Source organism: Melopsittacus undulatus, chromosome 4 (genome assembly GCF_012275295.1).
Source record: "Melopsittacus undulatus isolate bMelUnd1 chromosome 4, bMelUnd1.mat.Z, whole genome shotgun sequence".
NCBI lineage: Eukaryota > Metazoa > Chordata > Aves > Psittaciformes > Psittaculidae > Melopsittacus > Melopsittacus undulatus.
This window is the reverse complement of record NC_047530.1, coordinates 84405126-84429824: the sequence shown is the minus strand read 5'-3', so window position 1 is coordinate 84429824 and position 24699 is coordinate 84405126. Positions and strand designations below refer to the sequence as shown.

The window sequence follows — 24699 nt, the reverse complement described above, 5'->3', positions numbered from 1 at the left end:
TGTAGCCCAGTAAGTGTAGGAAGAAGAAGTTAACATGAATCACGTGACTGGTACTGATGGCAGTTGCTGATTTGTACTTTGACTGCAGTGCTGGGAGAAAGCCGAGCTGGGTTAATCCCTAGTATCTGAAAAAGAGGTAAATGAAGAAAAAAGGCAGCAGGTCATTCACAGATAGGTTCTCATGGGGAATATTTAATTTTCATACCCATGTAACTTAACAGTTTAGCTTGTTTTTATCATCTCCACCAGCTTTATCTTATACACAGGTTTTATTTTTTAAACTCTGCTCCAAAGCTGCTGTTTCAGATGAGAGGTCCTGTGGGTTGTTGCCCTAAGTGGCAACGATTTTTTCCTGCTTTGCTTATCTGTCAATGGTAGTAGTGGATTTGGGGGGTGCTTAAGTGTCCCCCTGGCTGCCCAGGGGTCTTGCCTGCTGCTGCCCAAGCTACACATCTTGTGATGGAAGGTGTTATACTCAGCTGTAGAAAGCTTTTAATTTTTTTAATCATGTTGAGCTCTTTGCCTTAGTCTTGTGATTCGTGTTCTGGTGGCTAACTTCTGTCCTTGAAGAAGAATTCATATTAATTGAATTCATATCAAAGTTGCAATCAAAACACCCTCTTTCACTGGCCAAAGAAAAATTGCTCAGGAATGTTTAAATAGGTCGTGTTTATCTCATTCCCTAATTTGCTGTACCTTCTGTACACTCCTACTCTTGTACTAAAAAAATCCTACTTAGAACCTGCCTTGTGCTAAGTAATTGCCATCAGCTTTCTCCAATGGCAGCTCTGATAGCAGGCAGTCATTGAACCTTTCCTTGATAACTTGTTTGAGTATGCTTTGCCTCATTAGCCCATAATGTAATTGCCTACTTTGTGTTTACAGCAATGCTGTTTATTTTGGGGCTGTTAATATTTGATGAGTGTGTCTCCATTAGTGTTGCTTTAAAGACGGTTTCTTTTAATAATGGGTTTGTGAAGTAAATTAGCTTTAAAAGAAAAAAAAACCAACAAATTTTAATTAAACAAATAAAAATCCAAAAAGCAGCTTTGAATTTATGTGCCTTCATCCTCAAAACTTGGATAAAGCTTTAAGGGAAGAAACTCTCTTTTCATCCATGTGACATTTGCGATGGTTGCACAATAACATGGTGTGGTGCTGTAAGGATGTGAGTGGATCTGTCACCATACTGCCAGGGGTCTTGCTGTACGCCCGCTGTGTCCCTTTCCTCTGTCAGGACATCTAACAGAGATATCAGGTCTTGACCTGAGGTAGCTGCTTTCTCTCAGTACAAGTCCTTGTCATGCTCTTCACTGGCTTTCAGTAATGACAGTTTTGGAGTAACTGGTTTTCCAATCCTTTTATATTTAAACCCAAAACTCACTGTTTTTCAGACCATTGTAAATGTGGGAAAAGACGGATGAGGCTGGGATGCCTGGGAGATGCTGTGGTCCTCTCCAAGTCCGCTCCCATAATAATGTGGCCAGCTGTGCTGAGGCCATGGTTTGTACAGATGGTGAAACAGGAGCCCAGTTCCTGATGAAAATGGTCAAAAGCACATTTTTAAGTTGTTTTTTTTTTCTTTCTTTTTAACTATATTGCTGGAGAAAATGTGCCACACAGTTACTCAGGCTTTCTGCTTGTAATAAATTTTGTTAGTGATGGGGAAAATCAGCTTGAAGTTACTCCGCGTATCAATGGTTGCATGCATCAAAAACAAGCTAAGAATTGCTAATGGCCTCAATCCATGAATATCCAGAAGGCATAAAGCTATTTTAGTATAAATATATAATTTAATGAAAATATTGAAAGGAAGTGCATTTCTGTGAAATTCATCTATCAGAATGTTATTTTTAATAGATTAATTAATTTCTTTACCCAGAGTTTTTTCACTTTCCAGTCTTTTTCCAGGTATAGAGCCTTACTGCACTCGCTTCAGGTTAGGAGCAGAACAGCATTTGCATCAGATTCTCCCCATACTCTGGAGCACTGAGTTGCTATAAAGCGTGATTTTGACTGCTTTAATTCTACCTTTGCCTTAAAAGGTACCTGAAAAGTTTCTATTTAATAGAAGGTTCTTTCGTTGGATTTGTTTTTGTGAGTCTAAAGGGAAAACTCTATCCTGTTGTAGTAACTTGATTGTGAAAAGTCAGGGGATGTTCTTTACAAAACTGGTATCAGTTCCCTCCAATGTATAATAAATCTGCTAATGTATAAAGTGGGTAAGTCCATGTCTTTTTGTGTTCAGTTTCCTGTGTGAGCAACTTGCATCATACAGCAGTAGCAGACACTCTAGAATAGGAGGTATTTACTTGCTTTGTTTTCATATAGTGAGGCTAAATTCAACAGCTCTTGAAAAGTGCTCTGAAGTCCTCCAGTGAAAGGGTCTTTTTTCATTTGCTTCCAGTAGCTCCCACAATGAGCTAATCGCTGTATAAACATATTTGTCTTCCAAATTAGCAGGAGTTGAACAATCTACTTCTTTCAATGAGTGAAATTGTCAGGCATGTGGAAGAAAAATTAGTCATCCATTTCTGTAAAATAGCAACTTCTTTATCCTCAGCTGCTTTTTGTGTTGTTAGGAACAGCAATTCATCTACTAAACTTTTCCAGACTAAGAAACATGCTACAGCGATGCCTTAGTGCAGCAGCAGGTTAGCACTCTGAGCGACTTCATTGGTCCTTGCACTTTGTTCAACAGCAGCAAAACAGAATTGCCAATTTTTTTTTCCCTGCTTGAGTATAGAAGTTTAAATAGTGACTAAATGGTCAATTCACATGGCAGCTAATAGGAACAGCATGGTAAATGTTTCAGTTTAAAAAAGGCATCAAAGTCTCATCTGCACGAGGACCTAGAGGAATCTAATTTCCCAGTTGACCAGGGGCTAGTCAGAAGCTGGTATCAAATATCTCTACTAAGAGAGTCAGAGCAATGCACTGGAGCTGATGGCCTTGCTCTTAGCAGTGTTGCCTGCCAAAGAAAAGGTGAAAAGGAGTTAAAATGCAGATACGACTTCTACAGTCCTAGCCTTCCCAACCAAGTTCAATTAACACATCTTAGAACTGAGCTTTGCAGGCCTATTTTAGTGTTTTGATTTAAATCTGTTGTATTAAAACTTACATTTTAGCTAAGTAATTTTCCTTATGCTGTTACCTTTGTTTCCCCATCTGAGTATGGAAACTAAATTTTCTTTCATTTAAGTCCAGGCCTAAGACATAGTGTTTATACCACAATAAGTGTCTGGGGTTCTTACGCAGAAAAAGCGCTTATACAACACATAGCTTTTAAATAGCTTAACAAATCTAATACCTGATGGGACTGTGATCATGCATGGGATTGTCAACCCATACAGGGAGCACAAGATATATGAAGCTGACTATAAATGGAAGCTCTTTCCTATCTTAACTGTGTGGTACTATCATCAATCACTAAAATCCTTTTATTTCTGTATAATCTCACTTTTCTTTCATACCCCATTTGCTCAGTGATACTGTAATTTCAGTATTTAGAGCTTTACAGTTGTGTTTTTTTTTATTGTTGTTGCCTGTTAGGGTGTTGTAATGGTGACACCAGAGATGAATAAAACAGGTATAACCAGGTTACTTCTCATATGAACTCTTCTCTCATATGAAGTCTTCTCTCAGGAAAGTTATGAAAATCATGTAATTTAATTTATTTGTAATGTGACTTGACAATAATTTGGAAAAGAGATGACAATACAGCACAATAAGAGTCTTCTCTAATTTTGTCTGCTGTATTTGAACTATCCTCTGCTCCAGCTTTTTGCTATTCAGAGACCAGTTTAGGAATGAATGTGATCTTTATTTTGTACAAAGAAGTGTGTGTATATAAATATATGTGTGTTTGTGTATTTATTTTCTATCATATATATATATTGCAAATATATATAAATATTATAATTCAAATATGTAAGTTATTCATTACTGTGATGCTGTGGCACAAGATACTTTGCACTAGCATTAACTACTAGTCCTCATATTTTAATATATATGTACATGTACATATATATATATATATAAAATTATCTTTTTTATAGAATCATAGAATAGTTAGGGTTGGAAAGGACCTTAAGATCATCTAGTTCCAACCCCCCTGCCATGGGCAGGGACACCTCACACTAAACCATGTCACCCAAGGCTCCATCCAACCCTGCCTTGAACACCACCAGGGATGGAGCATTCACTACCTCCCTGGGCAACCCACTCCAGTACCTCACCACCCTTACAGTAAAGAATTTCTTCCTTATATCCAATCTAAACTTCCCCTGTTTAAGTTTTAACCCGTTACCCCTTATCCTATCACTACAGTCCCTAGCGAAGAGTCCCTCCCCAGCATTCTTGTAGGACCCCTTCAGATACTGGAAGGCTGCTAGGAGGTCTCCACGCAGCCTTCTCTTCTCCAGGCTGAACAGCCCCAACTTTCTCAGCCTGTCTTTATATGGGAGGTGCTCCAGTCCCCTGATCATCCTCGTGGCCCTCCTCTGGACTTGTTCCAACAGTTCCATGTCCTTTTTATGTTGAGGACACCAGAACTGCACACAGTGCTCCAAGTGAGATGTCACAAGAGCAGAGTAGAGGGGCAGGATCACCTCCTTCAACCTGCTGGTCACGCTCCTTTTGATGCAGCCTAGGATATGGTTGGTTTTCTGGGCTGTTGAGCGCACACTGAAGCTGGCTCATGTTCATTTTCTCATCAACCAACACCCCCAAGTCCTTCTCTGCAGGGCTGCTCTGAATCTCTTCTTTGCCCAACGTGTAGCTGTGCCTGGGATTGCTCTGAGCCAGGTGTAGGACCTTGCACATGTAATGGTTAAACTTCATGAGGTTGGCATCAGCCCACCTCACAAGTGTGTCAAGGTCCCTCTGGGTGGCATTCCTTCCCTCCAGCGTATCAACAGAACCACACAGCTTGGTGTCATCAGCAAACTTGCTGAGGGTGCACTCAATCCCATTGTCCATGTCTCAACACCGATCCCTGGGGGACATCACTCGTTACTGGTCTCCAATTGGAGATTGAATCGTTGACCACAACTCTTTGTGTGCGGCCATCCATCCAGTTCTTTATCCACCGAGTGCTCCACCTGTCAAATTGATGTCTGTCCAATTTACAGACAAGGATGTTGTGTGGGACAGTGTCAAATGCTTTGCACAAGTCCAGGTAGATGACATCAGCTGCTCTACCCCTGTCCATCAGTTCTGTAGCCCCATCACAGAAGGCCACCAAATTGGTCAGGCAGGATTTCCCCTTAGTGAAGCCATGCTGGCTGTCACCAAGCACCTTGTTGTTTTTCATGTGCCTTAGCATGCCTTCCAGGAGAATCTGCTCCAACATTTTGCCAGGCACAGAGGTGAGACTGACTGGTCTGTAATTCCCTGGATCACCCATTTTCCCCTTCTTGAAAATGGGGGTTATATTTCCCTTTTTCCATTCATCAGGAACTTCACCTGTCTGCCATGATTTTTCAAATATGATGGACAGTGGCTTTAGCAACTTCATTTGCCAGCTCCTTCAGGACCCTCAGATGGATTTCGTCAGGTCCCATGGACTTGTGTACATTCAGGTTCTTAAGATGGTCTTGAACCAGATCCTCTCCTGCAGTGGGCTTAGGGCCTTCATTCTCACAGTCCCTGCATCTGCCTTCCAAACAATTTGTTTGCACACAACTTCGTTAGTGCAGAGGTCAGTTGTACAAGAATTTTGAATGTTTGAAATTAGACCCTAGCTGGGCTTCTGAAATGGTTAGAAAGAAGATAGTTGGGGTTGATACTTACTTCCCCACTTTTGCTTTAAGCTAGACAGTCTGTCAGTTATTTTTGTAAGTCAGGGATGAATTTCTGGTGTCATTTTTCCAATTTTCTCTTTCATGATTGGGATTAAAAAGCCTTCTACTCTTGTGTTGTTTTCTATTATTTGAACGCAATAACTTTCTACTTTTTGATACATGAAAATAATTGAATGATGATTGGATAAATAATGCATCTGAAAACAGAGCGGAGCTGAATGAATAACAGATGACGATTACCCTGTTAGTGTAATAAGACAAACACATTTTTTCATCTGGGTAGGGTTCTGAGCTAATGTAATCTTTTTAGCCCTTTTCTCAGGGAAAAGAGATCTTGATGTGCAGAATGAAACTGAAATAATGACATGGAAAAATGCAGTTGCTCTTTGCACCGTTTTGGTAGCAGAAGCAAAAAGAAAATTGGGGAATAACAGAAACTAACATCTTTTGGTGCTGAAGCAATTCTTAGCACTAATGATGTACAACAGGAGACTCCTGTATGCTGTGAGACCAAAATCTCAGTGATGATAAGACATTGTAAAAACAGCAAAAAGCCACCAGTAATGTTGGGTTCATATTTCACTGAGAGATGGAGTGGCTGCAACATTTGTCTCCCAGAGTAGAAGCTTAGTAAATGCAGTGAATTGTCTTGAATCTCTTGTCCCTGCTTCTCTTGGAAAATGAATTAAGAATCTGTAGAGGAGTAATGCAAATGATTTATTTATTTATTTTTGTATTTATTAAGTCTCTTATGTTGGTTTGTTGCTTTTCTTTATTGTAAAAAGACAAATAATATAGAATTAAAATTCTGGATTAAGAGACTACTTTCTTCCTTTGGATCTCCAGAGTAAAGTTAATATCTCTTTCTCCTTCAAATACAGAAGTCAGTTACAGAGCTTTATTCAGATGCTAGAGTTTGATACATTGGAAGTGTAAGTACATGAAAAGAGTATGTGTAATTCTCACAATATATAAATTGGGGGATTTTCTTTGGTGGTTTCTTTAGAATACCCATAGATGCTGCAGAATGGTTGTACTTTTTTCCGATTTTACTGAATTTTATTTGCAATTAGGATTGCTAAAGAGTAGGTATATCTCAGTGGTACATGTGAACTCACTTGCTACTGAAATGCAGCTCTTTCTGGGGATGTAGCATAGTTCTGCAAGTACCCTGGAATAGTTTAGGATGAGTTTGAGAATAACTTACTGTAGTGAGATATGTAGAATGAATATACCGAACTGCACAAAGATACCTTAGTTTGTCCAAAGTACACTGGGTTGGAGAGTAACCATAAGGGATTCAGGTACTGTGTTGTCCAGAAAACTATATCAGAGCATTATTTAGACAGTGCTTTTTATTTATGTAAAACTATTTCATTTTGTTTTATTGGGGCCCCCAATTTAACAAGCATGTAAAAGGTCTTTGTGATGCCCTCTGAAGTATATCATGAACAGATAGTAATGAAATCTATCCTTGCTATGTGAACTTTAAAAAAGAAAAAAAACGAAACCGGGTGCGTTTAAGAGTGTATGTTACTTCTGTCCCAGCTCAGAAATCGTTTCCTTCAGATGATATGTAATAGCTTTTTCTTTTCCTGTATATTTATATAAATCTCGTTTGAAAATGTAATTTCTAATCCACTGAGAATCAGTAGCATTTATTCCTTTTTATTGCAGTCTAGCTTGTTAATTTGATAAAGAGTCTGTCAGCATTTCTTTTGCATATTTTATTCCTTTGTGTGCTTTAAAAAACTCCTGTTACACTGTATATTATTCAGCCATTTGTGGCTTGAAACACTGCCTAAGTGCCAGCTTATGTTTCCCCATTTTCAGGCCGTAGCTTTTTATGTCTGACAACTCGGGACTTGCAGCAATAACATCAAGTTCCTGCTATGCTTAGAAAAACACCACCCATTTAAAACTATCATCTGCCACCATTTTATTGCACAATGGATAGATCTGCTTTGGGGGGGTTGCAGTATTTTGTTTGACTCGCTGGTTTTTATACATGAAATTTTTATACATGAAGTTTTTTTATACATGAAGTTTTTATATAAATTCTAAAATGCTTTTGCCTTTCATGGCTAATCACTTTTTGGAAAAGTCAAAGTCGAATGTTTCTGGCTGACTTTTGCGTGTAGGAAACCCTTCAGAAAGTCCTTTCTGTACGTGCTCATTGTACTAATATTTAGCCAAGGTTTGCAGAGACTTCACTGCTTGGAGGTACTGTCTCTTTTCTGCCACCAGTCTGATCTGTTAAATCCCAATGAGTGTGAAACATGAGAAGGATCTTGGTTCGCTTGGCTGTTTCAACAGCAGGTTGAGAATGACCAGATTGCTGGAGAAGACGATTCTCTTGGAAAGCTCAACAGCTCAGCCTTCTCATCTGTAGGCACATCGAGCTCATCTGAGTGTGTAAATAAAAATAAATAATGCAGTGAAAAAATATGCAGAGTATTTTGCCGAAGTGCTTCAATTTTGGATCTGCTATAACTAATTTAAATCTTCTGTAGAGATTTAGACAGGCAAGGGGTCAGGTTTATAACATTTGCAATTTAAAGCTTTCCTGCTACTACATATTTTATACTTCATATTCTGTCATGATACCTTTTTTAGTGCAGAGAAAGTCCCTTTTATTCTCCCTTCCGTTCCTCCTTTGAAGAGAATATTTGCTTCTCAGTTGATCCGAGGTAGTGAGACCAGAGTAGCTCTGGATTCTTTAAATGAGTCTAATTAGGCTTCTTTTAGTATATGGAGTATCCTTTTTTTTTGTTTTGCAGAGGACTTTCATTTCTTTGTGCAGTTGCTCTATCACCAGCAGTCCATATCTTACATTCTTTCTTAATTAAAAAACCAAAGGGGCAAGCAATTATCATCCAAATTGCTGTGGTCTCTGTTCCAGGCTGATTCACGGAGGGCAGCTGTTGAATGGCTTGGCGGGGCCAACTGTGATGAACGCAGCGCCGTTTCTTTCCACGACGTGGTTTTCTCCGGATGAACGTGCCACAGCAACCGCCATTGCATCACTGCTCAATTACCTGGGGGCCGCTGGGGCGTTTCTAGTGGGACCTCTTGTGGTGCCATCTCCTAATGGAACATCTCACCTTCCACTGGCATCGCAGAGCAACGCGGAGCACATCAAGGACCGCATTGAGGCTGTGCTGTATGCAGGTGTGGTTTAGAAATCAAAAATTAAACTATAAAAATGGTGTATGCCGTCGTATGTGTTTGGGACTTGTGAACCACTACCCTCTAGTGGTTGGTTTGCACAGAAAACCCTGGCTGACTGATTGATGGGAAGTAACAAAGTGGTAAAATGTTGTACCATCAGAAGTTTTAATTGTTTTTCCTTCTTGTGTGGGAAAGATGTTAAAATAGCTTTTTTATAGACTGATTCCAGAAGAAATATTTCAGTTGTCTGTATTGGCTGCTCTTAGGAGAAGTATCTTTTAGGAAATGTCTTCTTTCCCTGAGATTTCAAACAGGTTTTTGCTTCTTGAATTTTCATTTAAAATGTCTTCATTACAGGTTGGTTTTTTTTTTTCTTTTGTTGCTGTAAAGATGGAAATCCATAGTCTTTCAGCATTATATTCTTTCCTGCATTAAATCAGCCTTAATTTAAGGCTCGCATATGGCTTTCAAATGTGATTATATTGCAAGCATTTAAAAATCTAGCATTGCAATTAAAACTCAGTAGATTTTGGTTTTAACTGAAAACTCATAGTTCTTATGTGGTGAGCAACTGCAATGAAGTGGTAACAGTTTAGTGGAAAAAAACCACTGATATAAAATTCACCTGACGTAACTCAGATTACATACATCCTTGCTCTTTTTCATGCATTGGCTTCTGTGGTTCTTTGTATCACAAAAATTAGCAGCAAAGCTTTAAGGAAGCATTGTTGTTTAAGTGGCTTAAGTGTCTGTGATCTGATTCTTATTGGATATAAATTGGTATAGCATTAAGAGCAGCTGAACTTTACCATGTCATGGCAGTTGCATATTTCTTTGGGGGTTTCCCCCTTAGAATTGAAGCTTCTGAACTGCAACCAGGAGTTAGCCCAAAGTGTTCCAGAAGTCTTAAAGTGTCCATACTGTGTAGTTGATATGAAGGTTTATGGAATTGAGTTAGCTGTTTGTGATCATGGTTGTGATCCTGAACATTATTCTCATGGAAATTCCTGCTGGGTGTGAGCCACTTTAATACTCATTTTAAAGAATGTGTGCGAAGTTGGATCACTATTTTAGCAAATATTTTTGAGCAATCTACTTTTTACTGGACTCAGATGTCTTGGAACAACAAGGAAATTTGGGGTTGCTTAAGCCTTTTTCAGAGGTAAATATGTTAGACTACAAAAATCTCATGACAGATGAAAAGAGACAGTGTGAAAGAAGGAAAAATGAAGGCAAGTCGGCCTTTGTCCTGAGGACCTAAGGGGAGAAAAAATGCGGAGATTAGACACATGCATTAGCTCTCCCTCTCTAGATTTTCCACGGAGAGAGAATAATTCGTCTCCTTACAGGAAGTACAGTTTTGTGCCCCAAACCATGGTTTTGAGTCTGATAGCACTAGAAATGTTGCTTTCAGGAGCTCATTAGATTGTCTTTCTCTTCTCTTCTGGGAGGTTTTCTTAATCATTTTCTTCAGAAGCAGGGATACATCTTGCTTGCCACTAAGGTTCAGAGGTGTTTCTTACCTGTCCCATGTCTCAGCATGGCTCTTTCTGCGCAGTTAGGATTTGCGAACACCCTGTAGACATACTGGGATTGTTGGTCCCGACATAAGATGATCCTGCAGCAGCTCTTCAGCTTCCTAGGAATTGTGTTTTATGGGGCATCAGTAGTTCTTAGTATTTGAAAATGAACAGAGATAAATTCTTTATGCAGCTGCACTTGTGGTTGTGTCATATGGGGTATGTCTTTTCAGGAGCTACATCACCTTTCGCTGTTCAGGCAGTGAAAAAGAGCTGGGTCATGAATGTTACTACAGTGAGTTGTGGTGATGGTAGCAAAATATCCAGCTGATTTAAAGTTGATGGGAACTGACGAAGAGAAGGTTGCTTTGAATCTCTCGTGGGATTTTTTCTGTCTTCCCAGAGAGCTGAAGGAGCAAGGTCCCTGCTGTTTGCCTCTTCTAAGCTCTATGCCAGGTAGGCTCCAGAAGTGGGAAGAAGGCTGGCTTTTAATGGGTGACTGCCTCATGCCAGTTGTACAGCTCTGTTCACCTGTGTTGCAAAAAATACCTGGTAGGTGTGGTAAGGTACTGTTTGTCCCCTTAAAACAGCTGTGCAGAAAGCAAAGCACAAATTGACTTTGCAGATACTGGTAGATGTGTTACAGAATATAGTAGAACAGGGAACTGGACCCAAGTGTCCCTTTTCCCCATTTTTGTACTAAGTGTGGTCAGGCTTGGTATGGCTTCTCCTTTTAGATGCCATGGAAAAGCCAGTTTCACAGGATGAGCACTCTGCTTTCATAACGGAATAGTATTTGTGAAGGAGCCTGTTGCTTTTGTGTGAAGTAGTGTTAGATAAGCAGCCTCCAAAAGTTAGGTGATGACTTATAAAAGACAGTAATGATGTGAATTGTTAACTTGGGATCACTAGCATGCCAAGAGTGTGCAGATTTTCCAATGACTTAACCTCAAACTTGATTATGAAGCAGTTGCTTATAAACCCATTCTGAAATTGCTGTTAACTCCAATCTCTTCTGTGTTTTAATAAACTGCTCTTCCTGTATCTCAAATATGGACTAAATTCAGCTCAGCTGAATTGCCACATCCTCTTTCTGTGTTTTCTGTGTTGCTGCACATTCTGGTTCCCAGTTGAAATAGTACAGATGAAGAAGATCAGGATTGAATTCCTGGATCGCATAAGGAAGCTTGCATTATTCTCATCTGCAGCCAGAGCCTTCAGACGTGTGCTTCTGTAAATATCAGTGTAGAATATTATTTGTTTAAAAAAAATTCATGTGTGTGTTCTTGAGTGCCCTTGTTCCCTCTCTACATTGCAGGACAAGATGGGGAGGAGGGTTTCTTGGTTTGTGTAAGTTTTTGTGTTACAAGTAGCCGGTGTGAAGGAAAAAGACCTTGTATGAAGAAGGCTTGTGTCTCTGTAAAAGTGGTGTTCTCTTCTGTTTGTGGCTTCAAGGTGCCTACTTCCTAGGGTAAGATGCAGGTGTCTCTCCACTTTGACAGTCGTGGGTAACTGTAGTGCAGTACCTACCTTTTGTGAAGCATTTCAGGTTCACTCCATAACAAGAACTATACAGAGCTGTGTTTCTGCACATTAACTTATGCTGATTTGCCCAATTCTAAGTGCTTTGCTGCATCCATTTCACTGTTCAGAAGCCAATAGCTCCTGTCAAAGTGCTGTTTTTTTTGTGACTCCAGCTCCCTTGGACTCATTATTGACCTATCTCTTACCTTTTCTCTTTTGCTTATTTCTGCTCCCTACTTTCAGTTTAAAACTTGTCTTGGGACTGTATTTTTCTTTACCTAGTCTGGTAAATGATGATGGAGATAAAGGTTTGGGTTTCCTAATGAGGAAGGAATGCAACATGTAAGAAATTGTATGCATTTGGAAGTACCTGGGCTTTTGATAGGAATGCAAGTGTGATACACAAAGCTAACATGGCACTAGAGACTTCTGTTCTTCAATAGCGGGAGCTGCTTTAGTTTCCAGAGTGAATTCTGCACTTCTCTTTTGTGCATGAGGGCAGTGCTTGCGAGGCAAATTTGTTAGCCTGGAAAATACAACACTGGGAAACATTAAAAGAGTTGCAAGAAGGTACTACAAGGACTGCATGCTGAATTTAATAATAATAATAAAAAAAGAATTAAGTGTTACTATACTGCTCCTACTGCAGCAATTTGGCAGGAATCTTGAAGTAACGCATAGAATAGGCCCCAGATGGGCACCTGTTATGTAAAATATTGCTGTGATTTAAAAAAATTATCAATGTGGTTTGCATTCTTTAGAAAAAAAAAACTAGCCTTTCCCCTTATGGCATTGCAGTATAATCAAGTTAAATAATAAGCACATTGGGCAAAGTTTATGGGTTTGTGTGGTCACATCCTTGATGGCTATCAAGGTCTATCAGTTATAGACTGATGGTCTGCAGTCTATAATCTTCCTTTAGTAGTTTATTAAAGCGTATGTATGCATGTATACATATGTATAACTATGCGTAGACCTAGATGCAGGACAAGGAGATAAACAGCTTTTGGCAAGCCTTGCTTTCCTTTCTAATATCATCGTAGTGATAAAGCATCTCACTCCTTTCTTGTAAGTGGAATGATCACTTACGGACAGTTCTTTGTTCACTGCTCATGGTCTCAAAAACAATGTACACAAAGATAGAAATTAACCTGTTTTCTGGAGAAGATAGGACATTGTGAGAAGATCTAGGTAAAGATCTTAACCCTTAACCCTCAGAACACAGAATTAGAGCATAGCAGAAAAAGAGATGCTGCGTAATTCAAAATGAATCCTGTAGTATTTGATTGTGAAGGATGGTATTGTCACATTCTTTGTATGGCTTCAAAAGAAATTTAGTGTAGACTTTTTTCCACATACCAAATAGAAGCATTCATTTCCCTTCCCCATCTCCAGCTGATGCATTTATACTCCAACTGTTATTTACTTTTAAGTTTCCTGAATTTATTTTCTTCTGTGTTAGCAGAAGAGATGGCAAAATGTTATGTTCATATTGATTTATTAAAAAAGATAAGAAAAAAGAAAATTGCAATTGAGTATCCAGCTCTGATGGAATTTATTTGTGGTGTCAGTGAACACATCTTTGTTATAAGATCACAGGTTCTTTTAAGATAACATGCTTGAGCTATACATTTTTCTCTCCAGCAGCAAAGAATCTTATTTTCAAAGGGGATTGGAGAAATACTGAGAACGAGGACTGTGGAGAACATGATATACATTGTAGAAAGGCCTGTAAAACAAATTAATTAGACTGACTGTAGGTAGAGTTGTTTTTCCAAAAGATGACTGAAGACAGGGCTTGCTGTGTATTTTCTGTGAAGTGCTCAGCACTTTGCAAGTTCAGGTCCAAACTTCTGCTATGAAATTTTTCAGAGATCTAGAATACCTGCTGCTGAACAAGAGAATCATCTGCAAACAGCTGTATTCTTTCCTTTTACTCCCTGTTACCCATGCTCTATGTACTCTTGGGTCATGGCTGCGCCTACAATTTTCTCTTAATAAATCTTTTGCCATATAATACTGTTTGTGTCCGAGATGCTGCCTTGCTTGACCTTTCATTTGTCATCATCATCCTGTGCACAAAGTAATTATCATTCCATACCCTGGGGCTTCCCCATTCCCATCTGTTTAAAGTCTCTAGCACGCTGTTACCTGCACTGCATAACTTCCATTTTGTGGAAATGTGGCCAAATCTTCATAATTCAGTTCTCTCTAAAGAGAAAAAGCAAAAGCTTTCTTTTTGCTTCACTGAATTCCCCATGTGTGAGACTGGTTCTCTGCAGCTCCTGTCACTTGAATGGACTGCCAATTTTTCTCCATCTCATTGATTTCCCATCTCAATTTGAAATCTTGTTTGGGGAAGAAAAAAATTCTCCTTCAAGTTATGGAGTTCTGTTGTCAGGAGCAGTAAAGCACTTGTGGTGGGATTTATGTATCAGAGGCTGGCTGATAACAATGCTGTACCAAAACAGGCCTTTAGATGCTAACATCTGTTCTTGGTTTTGCTTCTCTTTGCCATCTTGTTTAGAATTTGGAATGGTTTCCCTGATATTTTCCGCCGCGTTGGCTTACTTCCCCTCGCGCCCTCCATTCCCTCCCAGTGTGGCTGCAGCAAGTCAGCGGCTCAGCTACAGGAGAAGTTTCTGCAGACTCTTAAGGTAGGTCCTCACTGGGTTTCCACTTCAAAGCAGATCAGCACCTAAATAAATAAAAACAAGTGTGTTTTAATCATTGAGAAAACAAGTTGGTTTGTAGTGCTTTTAAACAAAATAAAATTAAATATTAATGCTAAGACATAAAAGGATAACAACTGCTAAAAAGCAGACATTAAATTTTAAATCATTGGCTGTATCTCAAGCCTTCATGCCAGAGCTCTTCAGCACCAGCACTACTTTAGTCATCCTGTTAGCACAGCTTTTCTCATGCAATGCTTCTGTTGTATCTGGTTATACAAGATTAAGAGTGTACATACTGCTAGGGTGAGGTAACTATTAACAACACTGGGCATAACTATTTGATAAGCTACTTTCTTCTGTGCTTATTATATTGGAATGATTTTAGGGTTTGCTTGTCATTCAGAGGAGTATTCAGCTGCTGTCATTCAGCCGTGAGGGCAATAAATGAACTATCTGAAACCATTATATGATCTTTTAAATCTCATTACTATATGTTAAAATATGAAGTGGGAATAGGAGAAGTCTATCTAGATGTGTTTCTGAACAGGTTCCAAGGTGAGTTAGTTTCCTTGAAATTTTGTTTGTTTGTTTTTAAAAAAGGTTGTAAAGAAAGTTACATCTCCAGCTTTGCAACTTCTCCTAGTGGGGCTCTTGTTAAGACACAGTCCCACTCCACCCCAGTGTTTGTCTAATGTCTTGTGTAGTGGGAATCTGATCTCAGATGAACAAGTAAAGCAACTGTAATATTAATGCTGAATAATTGTGAAGGCCTGTGCCCTGTACATGATACTGCACAGACGAATTTCCTGGGGCAAAGAAGAACCACTTCCATGGTGCAGAATACAGCTGACTTCACTGGGGAGCTTCAAATTCTTGCTGTAATTGTTTCTTGGTTGATTTAATGCTAGGAGCTGAGTCTATGTACAAAGGACTTCTTGAAAATTAATAAATGTGGAGCTTTAGGCATTTAGCTATTATGGACCTTTTGTGGCTGTACTTGCTAAAACTGTATTTAGAGCTAGCAAAACCATCTAATACCTTCTTGTAATATTTTTTCTTTTTTTTTATTTTTGAGGTTTTTCTGTCAGTTTGGGGAAGTAAATAGTTGACAAGATGTTTAATCCTGTGTGTTCATCCTTGAACAGGCTGGCAGTTGGAAGGAGGTGTGAGTACAGCTGGCTGGTTATCAAAGTGACCTACTCAGGATATTAAGAAATTGCAGTTCCCGCAAGGACACTTAGCACACACAGTAATGCCGTTATGCACCCAAGCTGGTGTGTGGTGAGACCGTGCCTGAGGGTTGTGTTGTAAAAATGTTGCTGTTGAACAGAAATCCAAACAACTGACCCTGAAGTTGAAATAGAATTTTTTTGATGACAATACTCCATTTGGGAGCTTTATAACCATTAGATTCCGTGTTCAAAGTGTTGTAAACACTGGACCTGAGATACTGTTAAGGTCAGGAGGTAAACAGCAAGAAAACAAGCTAGATGCTTAAATAATGAGCATAGTTTATAGTGTCTCCAAGAACCAAGAGAGCTTTTAAAGTGTGGCCAGGTAGATCATTATATCTCCCTTCCTTCTGGGCTTTATTTAGTCTTCCATGCTACCTCTAATCAAAGGCACTTCTCCATTCCTCTGTACATGAAACAATCAACAGTTCATCATTAAACCCACATATCTTGGGGAGCCTTTCAGGAACAATTTGTCAAGCAAGGGGGGTTTTACAACAGAAAATGATATCTGCTGTCCTTCAAGAGAAATCCATCATCCAATTCATTAGGATTTTAAGCTCTGTTGCCTGCCTAATCTAGGCTTCACAGTTCTTGGCACAGAGAGCCTTTCTTTTGACTTAGTGGTGTAGACTGAAGCTAATCAGCTGATGAGTACCAGGAAATCATGTTTTCCCCTTATTGAAGTCTTACTTTCTGGTGTAAAACTGTGTAAGGCATTAAGAATGTGTGTGAGCTAGTGGGCTGACTCAGCTGTGCACCAAATACCACTCATGATTATTGAGATGTTCATAATTTTACTCTTCCCTTTCCCCCAAGCTGCAGTTTTATTACTTCAAAATAAAGCTGCATAGCATAACTTTACCGTTGAAGTCATTGACCGTTTTCTTTGAATGCTGAAGGGATCCATCACATCCTTGCAACTCCCGAACTCCTTCATGCCGTCAGGTTCTTGAGCAGTCATCTTCATGAGCTGCTTTTTGCTGAGTTGTATTTATACATATCTTCTTAGGGTCAACCATCCCCTATAGGCCATTTTTGGGGGACTTGCTTAGGAACTTGGTGGTTCTTCCTGATTTGGAGGATTTCTGCTTCTGACAGATTAGAATGATTAGCAAATCTCTGATTATCTCCTGATACCAACTCTCTCAGCCTACAGTGGGAGTTGACAAGTTAGTCATGGTTTGGGACCTAGATCTAACCCTTTTAACAGTCTGTCACACACTGTGACAAGCGTAGCTTGAATTTCTGTTACAAAAAGTAGAGTGCCCTTTCTGAGTTTCTTGGGTGAAGCAAATAAGACTTTTTCTTTTTTCCTCCTGTTTCAGAATATGCCACAAATTTTCATGGAAAAAATATAAGTAAAAAAAAGTTAACAAGTCTTAGTATCTGCATAAAGTAAACATGTAGTGATTTTTGCTTTGAAGTAATTAGATGTTTTTAGCCAGTTACGTGCATTTTGTATTTTAAAGGGACTGTGTAGGTAATTTTGAAATTTCATAACAGACTTCTTGTGCATCATTATTTCTTTAATGAAACTTTCATATGACCTCATCATACAGTGATGGAAGCTGTTCAGAATGTGCATGGTGTTAATAGGCACTGTCAAAGTTATTCTGAAAATGGTGACTGACTGTGATGGGGCTCCCTCCTGGACCAGCCTCTTGCACAGATTCTAGTGGCATTAAGTAGGTTTCTGAAAAATCACCAGAAGAAAAAGCCAATTCATATTTCCAGCAGACTGGTTTAACAGAGAGAGGCTAACGGTGATATCCTGTCATAAGGGCTGATATGATGGAAAACAGTGTGGTTTCACCAACTGATGGTGTGACAGACAGCATATTTTTCTGTTTTCGGTGGAGCAATTGCAAAATTGTAAACAAGTACAAGTGACTGGCACCATGAATAGCAGAACTGCTACTTAAGATGTATGTTTCTAATAGCTTAGCACTTACTGAAGCCAGCATTTAGCTATTGCTGGACAAGGGGACAGAATGACATCTAGTGATTGGTGCTGCTTTGTCACTGCCATGCAGCCTTTCTCCTGATCACCTTCTTTATTCTGGAAACAAGGCACCATGCAGCCTGTCACTGGAGGATGTCATTATGCAGAGCTGGTTTTTTTAGTATTGGTACTAGGGGTTGGACATGGCACAGAGCAGCTATCCCACATGCCAGTCTGTCTTGTTGCTAGAGTTACAAAAGACAGATACACCACTGGAGATCTCAGTCAAGTAACTTACAAAGCACTCAGCCCCTCAAAAGTAGCTGTTTAATGAAGATGAGGTTCAGGTAGCCAAAGATTTTGAATACTGAGCAAGTATGTTGGAAGAGTGAATTCAGACTTTTTACTTCTTTGCAATCTATGACATGGCTATATAATGTCCATGCTAAATGGGCACTTTTATTTTATTCTACAGTTGTTGAATTAGCTTTTACATGGGTAGTATTAAATAGCATCAGAAACCTGTTTTAAGAGATGACAGATGACACAACATAGACTAGGATAAGAGTATGGCATTCTTAAGAGAGAGAAAAAACATTGTCAGGAAGACAGCAAGCAATGTGTAGAAGAGCTGAAAGCTTGGGAGTTGCTTTTCTTTGCATTAAAATGTAAATCTGACACAAATTATATTGAAAGAGGAGGATATGTTCATGTGATAGAAATGTGTTATTCAGAAAGGATGTGTGAAAAAGAACAGTGAGAAAAAACGCTGGCTGGTGTGCTGCACATGCATCTTTTAGGAGAGTAAAACCATGTAAGCTGCAAGCCTCTGAATGTTTTGAAGAATCTTTAAAGCTCTTTCTCTCCCTCTTGGCTTTCATAACTATGTGCTATCAAATTGCTGATGCATGCCAAGAACCTGGTGCTGATCAAGATCAATTTTATGTAAATTGTTTATGAAGTGGGGGAAGCACATTTTATGGTTACACAGATACTCTATGGGATAACCTTGGAATCACCATAAAATCTCTTCACCTTGAAATATCACTGTTGCAGAGTTCAAAGTATATTTTCTGTTTTTATTCCCAAATCAAAAGATTTTTTGAGGAAAAGCTGGATGTCTCTTAGCAAAGATTTCACATTTGATTTTGGTTACGGTGGGTGGGAGAAATTGATGGTGGTATTTGTCTGCCAACTACAGTTTACGATGCGTACGATGAAGATGATCATAGAATCCACTAGGTTGGAAATTACCTTTAAGATCATCAAGTCCAACCATTACCCCAGGACTGCCAAGTCCACCACTGAAGCGTATCACTGAGGGCCTCATCTACACGGTTTTTGAACACTTCCAGGGATGGTGATTCCACCTCTTCCCTGAGCAGCTTGTTCCGATGCCTGATCACCCTCTCTGTGAAGAAATTTTTCCCAGTATCCGATCTAAACCTCCCCTGGCACAGCCTGGGGCCATTAACCTCTTGTCCTGTCACTTGTTACTTGGGAGAAGAGACTGACCCCCACCTCACTACAACCAACTTTCAGGTAGTTGTAGAGAGTGATAAGGTCATCGTGGTGTCGTCATCCCCGGCCATCCTCTCTGCCCTGCCTGAAGCCTTCTCCAGACTAAACAACCCAGTTTCCTCACCTGTTCCTCATAAGACTTACTCCCCAGACCCTTCAACAGCTTTGTTGCCCTTTTCTCTACCCACTCCATCACCTCAATGTCTCTCTTGTAGTGAAGGGCCCAGAACTGAATACAGTACTCAAGGTCTGGCCTCACCAGTGCCAAATAAATGATGACAGAGCTTTGACTGCTTCATCTTCCACTGAATACTAGAGGCTGAATAATTTTAATTGGGAGGAAAAAACAAACATGCTAACTATTTAGAGCAGAGTATTATACTTGTCTGTTTTTTGACAGTTCAAACTGTCAAATTTGTCCCCTCTTGCAACTGTACCTATCTTGATTTCCAGAGCTTTTCCTGCCTTTCACCAAAACAAAGAGAATTAAAACAGATTAAAAAGAAGAGAGCATGATTCTCTGATTTTATTCTTGAAGTATGTTTTTTGCCATTCAAATTAGTACTTACTATTCCTAACATACACTGAGGCTAAGTAGGGTGCCCATGCTGATGCTTGGAAGAATTGCATGTGGAAATGAGAAACACATGAGGCCAGCATGTTACAAAAGTCTTTGAACTATATGAAGAGACTGACTTTTTTTATTGTCACAGTGTTAAGGCAGTAACATCTCAGCCTCTCAGAATTTCTGTGACATGGCCAGATACTTTTCTTGATTTTCATGGCTCACTTCTCCTTCAGACCTCTGCTGTTTTTTGTGATTGGCAGAATATAGATTCTAAGGTGTCATTTACTCTAGTAGCTAATTGTTGTGAAATTTCTAATATAAGCTGCAACTAATTGCATATGTTTTGTCTTCACAGCAATTTCCGATTCTTGATGATTGCTTTAGCGTATGCTATACCTCTGGGTGTTTTCTCTGGCTGGTCTGGTGTTCTGGATTTGATATTAACGCCAGTTCACGTAAGCCAAGTGAGTATCTCCTAGCTCATATTCAGCACCTGTTTTGTAAGTGGCATGTTTTTGTTTTGCACTGGCATATAATTTTATCAGGTTCTTCTGTTTGGACCACTTTTCTCCTGAAATCTTAAAGAAAATAAACTATAGCTTTGGCATCCTGAAGTGTCACTATTCTCCCTGATGAGTCTCCACCAGCGGTGGGTATTTTCAGAATCGTACAAACCTTTGGACAGGAAGAGTCAGGTAAACAAACAGGAGGATTGTTGGCTGCTGCACCTTTAGTAAAAGAAAATAATGTTTACCAGGTAGAAAAGATGAAGTGGGGAGAAGAGGATTTCTAAGCTTTTGATGGAGTATTATAAAAATCCAGAAATAATTACTGAGATTCTGTGAAGAGAGGTCACATTTCAAGCAGAGGCTACTTAGTCATACTTTCTTTAAGTGAATTTGTTTTCTCCTGAATATGCTAGAAAAAGTATACTCAGATTGTGGTTGGGCAATGTTGTTAGCAGTTTGCAGCTCCTCACACCATTTGTTTTGAAAGTAACATTTTATCATCTTATTTTCTTAGCTTTAACACATTACTCTGTTTGTTTTGATTTGTTTGTGGTTGTTTTTTTTTTTCTGTCAGGTAGATGCAGGCTGGATTGGATTTTGGTCTATAGTTGGAGGCTGTGTTGTTGGCATAGCAATGGCAAGGTAGGAATAATTACAGGTCTTTTTCCATTTCTTCAATTGCAATTGTCATTTAGCTTATCCTCTTAATAACATAACTTGTTCTCTCTCTCGTCTTCTGGAGGCTTGAAATTCAAAATGCATTCTGGGGTTATGATGTGTTTCTTGTACAGCAATAATTTGTATGTTACATGTTAGTGGTTGCTAGGGGCTGAGAAGTCCACATGCATATACCTCAAAAAGTCATACTGTTACTCCTGATAAGTGCTTCCTCTGTGCTCCTTTTAAACACAGTTCTTGTGAATTCAGCTGCCTGGTATGAGGGAGAACCCATTGTAGTACATTTGGAAACCATTAGAGAAACAAGCATCAACATCCTTCCATCAACACTTTTGGGCATATTGATTTCTGAAGCGGTATTTGAAATGCAGCACAGATGACCTCTCCAAAATAACAGTACATTTCTCCACAAAGAAATTAGTCTGTGCCTGTTTAGGCCAGTTGCTGGATTCTTATATGGCCTAAAAATTCTTGCAGGAAGTACTTGTGCAGTGAGTTTATAAAGCTGATTAATACCAATTGCATGTTCCCCTTGCATCAGGATAGCTAAGCATTATTCTAGCCTCTCTCTTTCCACTCTTTAGACTCTGCAATGAGCTTAACACAAGTGCAGAGCTGGTCATCATTGCAGTCATTGTGAGTCTGTGGACACAGGGAGGCATCTTTTAGGACAGAAATTGAAGCACGCTCTTGTTTGTTTGGTTTTTTGTTGGTTTTTTTTTCCACACTTGCTGTTCATCCTGAGAGTACACAATACATAAAGAAATGTGAGGTTTATCATCCTGACATTTTGCAGGCTGCCTAGCAACTGTGATGGAGGGAGAGGAAAAAACTCCTGACGTACAGAAAAGAAACAAGCACTTCCCTCCCATCTGCTCCAGATGCAGGCCAAAGGACTTAAGCTGTTGAAACAAAGTTCAGACTGTGATTTCCTCTGTATGAGCTGCTTTTGAGTAGCTATGCTCAGATATGAGGTTTTCTGTCTAAAAGAAGTCGATATTTAAAACCAACTGCTGTAAATGGCACAGATGCTGTAGCAGGTTATATGCTGAAGCAAGTAGCTGGCCAGTTTAATCTCTTCCATCATGAGTTAGTCTCTGGTATATTTGCAGCGTTTCAATAGCAGAGGGGCACCCTTAGCAGCTCACTTAACTTTGTTAGGAGAGAATCTGCTGACTCAATGCCAACATGTGAATCTCAGTCTTCATGGTAGATTAATTTTTTTAATATATTGCCTGGGTTACGTTTCAGGAAATGCTGACAGCCTTTTTTAACTGCTCCAAAACCGACATCAAACCTTTGTGAATACCAGTATTTTGTAGCATTCAGAGCTTTACTTTTAAGTAAATTAAAAAAACACCAATAGGCTGTCTCCAAATACGTCTTTCTAACTTGGGTGATACACAGTTCAAACAGGAAGGTTTGCATACAGAAAGGGAGGGAGGAGGTGATTTGTCGTTTGTGATGGATGACTCTCCTTCCTAGGCTTATTCAGCATTTATCTGTGTAGGGTTGAATCAATGATGAGTCTGACTGTAATCTGCTGAAAGTTGTAATTAGGAAAATTAAGTAATGATTCTTGTCAAGGCTGACAAGTTGATGTATTTCATTGTCGGAACTATGATTTGCCAAGCAAGCGGCTCTCTCCCTTAACCACCTCTCAAGAAGCTGTTGCTTTTGGGTTGGGTTTTTTTTTCCCTTTTACTCATTTTCCTGCTAATTTATCAAAAGCAAAAATGGTATGGCTCGGGAATTTGCTCCTTCCATTTTTGTCAATGCAGATTCTACCATTTAGAGCTGTAACAACCTGAGCCTTGCCCAGGAGCACTGGCTCCTGGACATCACAGTGGGTGTTAAATCATCTATATTTGATGTAATGCCCAGTTTGAAATTTGTTTATCTCATTTTTGAAATGGTGCAAGTTTTCCTCAGCACAATACATAAATCCTCTTGCTCTCCACCCACTGCTGTCCCAGTTGCTGAGAACTTAGATATGTTTAGTTAATTTGTGTGATGCATTTTTATAATTGAAAAGCCTGGGTTATTTTCGGCAGCTTTCAAATGTACCCTTTGCTGGCAGCTTTCAAATGATACTGGTTTGAAGAAAAGCAGTGTCAAAGCGACATTCATGTCCTTGCATTGAAGCATAAATCTATTTCTTTTTCTCAGATTTTTTTTTTTTGCCACATTTTCTAATGTTCATAGGTATTTCTGAGCTTTTGTCCTCCATGGCTCAATTTTTTTTCCTGCTTTTAATTTGCAGTGTAGTCAAAATGCTGAAATGTGTTAATTCCCTTAGCAAGAGTGAGTGTTGTCAGCAACACAGGTTTGTGATTTTAACTCTACTATCCAGCCTAGGACTGGATTTGCTGGTTTGCAGGAGACTTTACCAGCAGGAGTTTCAGAGGTCTGTGTGGGGGTAAGTGTGCACCTTCTCTCCTGGTGTGCCTGCTTTTTTAGCAGCTGCAGATGTCCCCTTACATGGTAGATGATAAAGAAGCGTTTAAACAGAACAGAGGGGTTTAAAAGAAGATACGGGGAGAGAGGATAAAAATAATTTATCTAATTTTTGGATTGAAGAGTTACTAGATTTACAGTCATCTTTATGGTCCTGTAACCAGACAAGAAGTGGAAGTCCCTCAATTACCATGTTCAGGCTCGTTTGCTATGTCAGTTTTTTCCTATTATTCCAGTTACTGGCTAAATTCCGTAGCTGCATAAACCATTAAGTTTCTATTTGACCCTTCTGGAATCCTGTGATACCTGTGAGCTCCTTGGCACATACTGCTACCACTGATACCCAAAGCAGGATCTTTGTGTTGCAGCTACTCAGTAGAGTACTTGCTCTATAGTACTTGCTTCATTTAACTGTCTTGAATGATTTAGTTGCATATTGTCATCCCATCCACACATATCCCTGGTGGTAGGATGGAGATAGAGGACCCCCTAGAGATCCCTTTCAGACCTGTTGTATGTAAACATCCTTCCCTGGAGGCTGATATTTCTCACACGGTGTTTCATTAGGTAGAATCATAGAATCTTTAGGGTTGGAAAGGACCTTAAGATTGGCAAGTTCGAACCCCCCTGCCACGGACAGGGACACCTCACACTAAACCAGATGGGATATATGTAACGGCTTTTTGCTGTAAGGAGAGGGAATAGTGACATTGTCTGCAGGCAGGCAAAGTGGGGAGTCTCTATGGAGGAAGCCAAAAGTTTGCACTTTGAGATGCTTCTGAAATTCTTTAAAATAGCTGATTCTGACCCCAGTAATCCTAAGAATTATTAAAGAAATTGAAAAACCACTGAGAAGAGGTGATCCTGATTGCTGGATTTGGATTGTCAGAAAAAAACAACAGTAGCAGCTAACCTCTGACTATTAGAGATTAATGCATAAGCTACTTGAACGCTGCAGTCATAAACTTTTAAGATGATGTGCAGCATTGATCTTCTGTTACTGCTTATTGAATTACTCGATGCTAAATTCAGTGTGGAATTAAAGCACCAGGACAATCAAAATAAGAGGAAAGAAGTAGGTCTTTTAGATTTTAT

At 39.4% G+C, this 24699-nt stretch overlaps 1 protein-coding gene across 1 annotated transcript in view; it reads left to right on the top strand.

Moving 5' to 3' along the window:
* Positions 1 to 24699, top strand: part of SLC49A4 (solute carrier family 49 member 4) — a 75385-nt gene that overhangs the window by 28617 nt on the left and 22069 nt on the right. Inside the window, exons 3-6 of the mRNA XM_005154064.3 lie at positions 8707 to 8975; positions 14547 to 14676; positions 20316 to 20424; positions 21044 to 21111. Coding sequence (XP_005154121.2) covers positions 8707 to 8975; positions 14547 to 14676; positions 20316 to 20424; positions 21044 to 21111 — 576 coding nt within the window. The remainder of the gene's footprint in view (positions 1 to 8706; positions 8976 to 14546; positions 14677 to 20315; positions 20425 to 21043; positions 21112 to 24699) is intronic.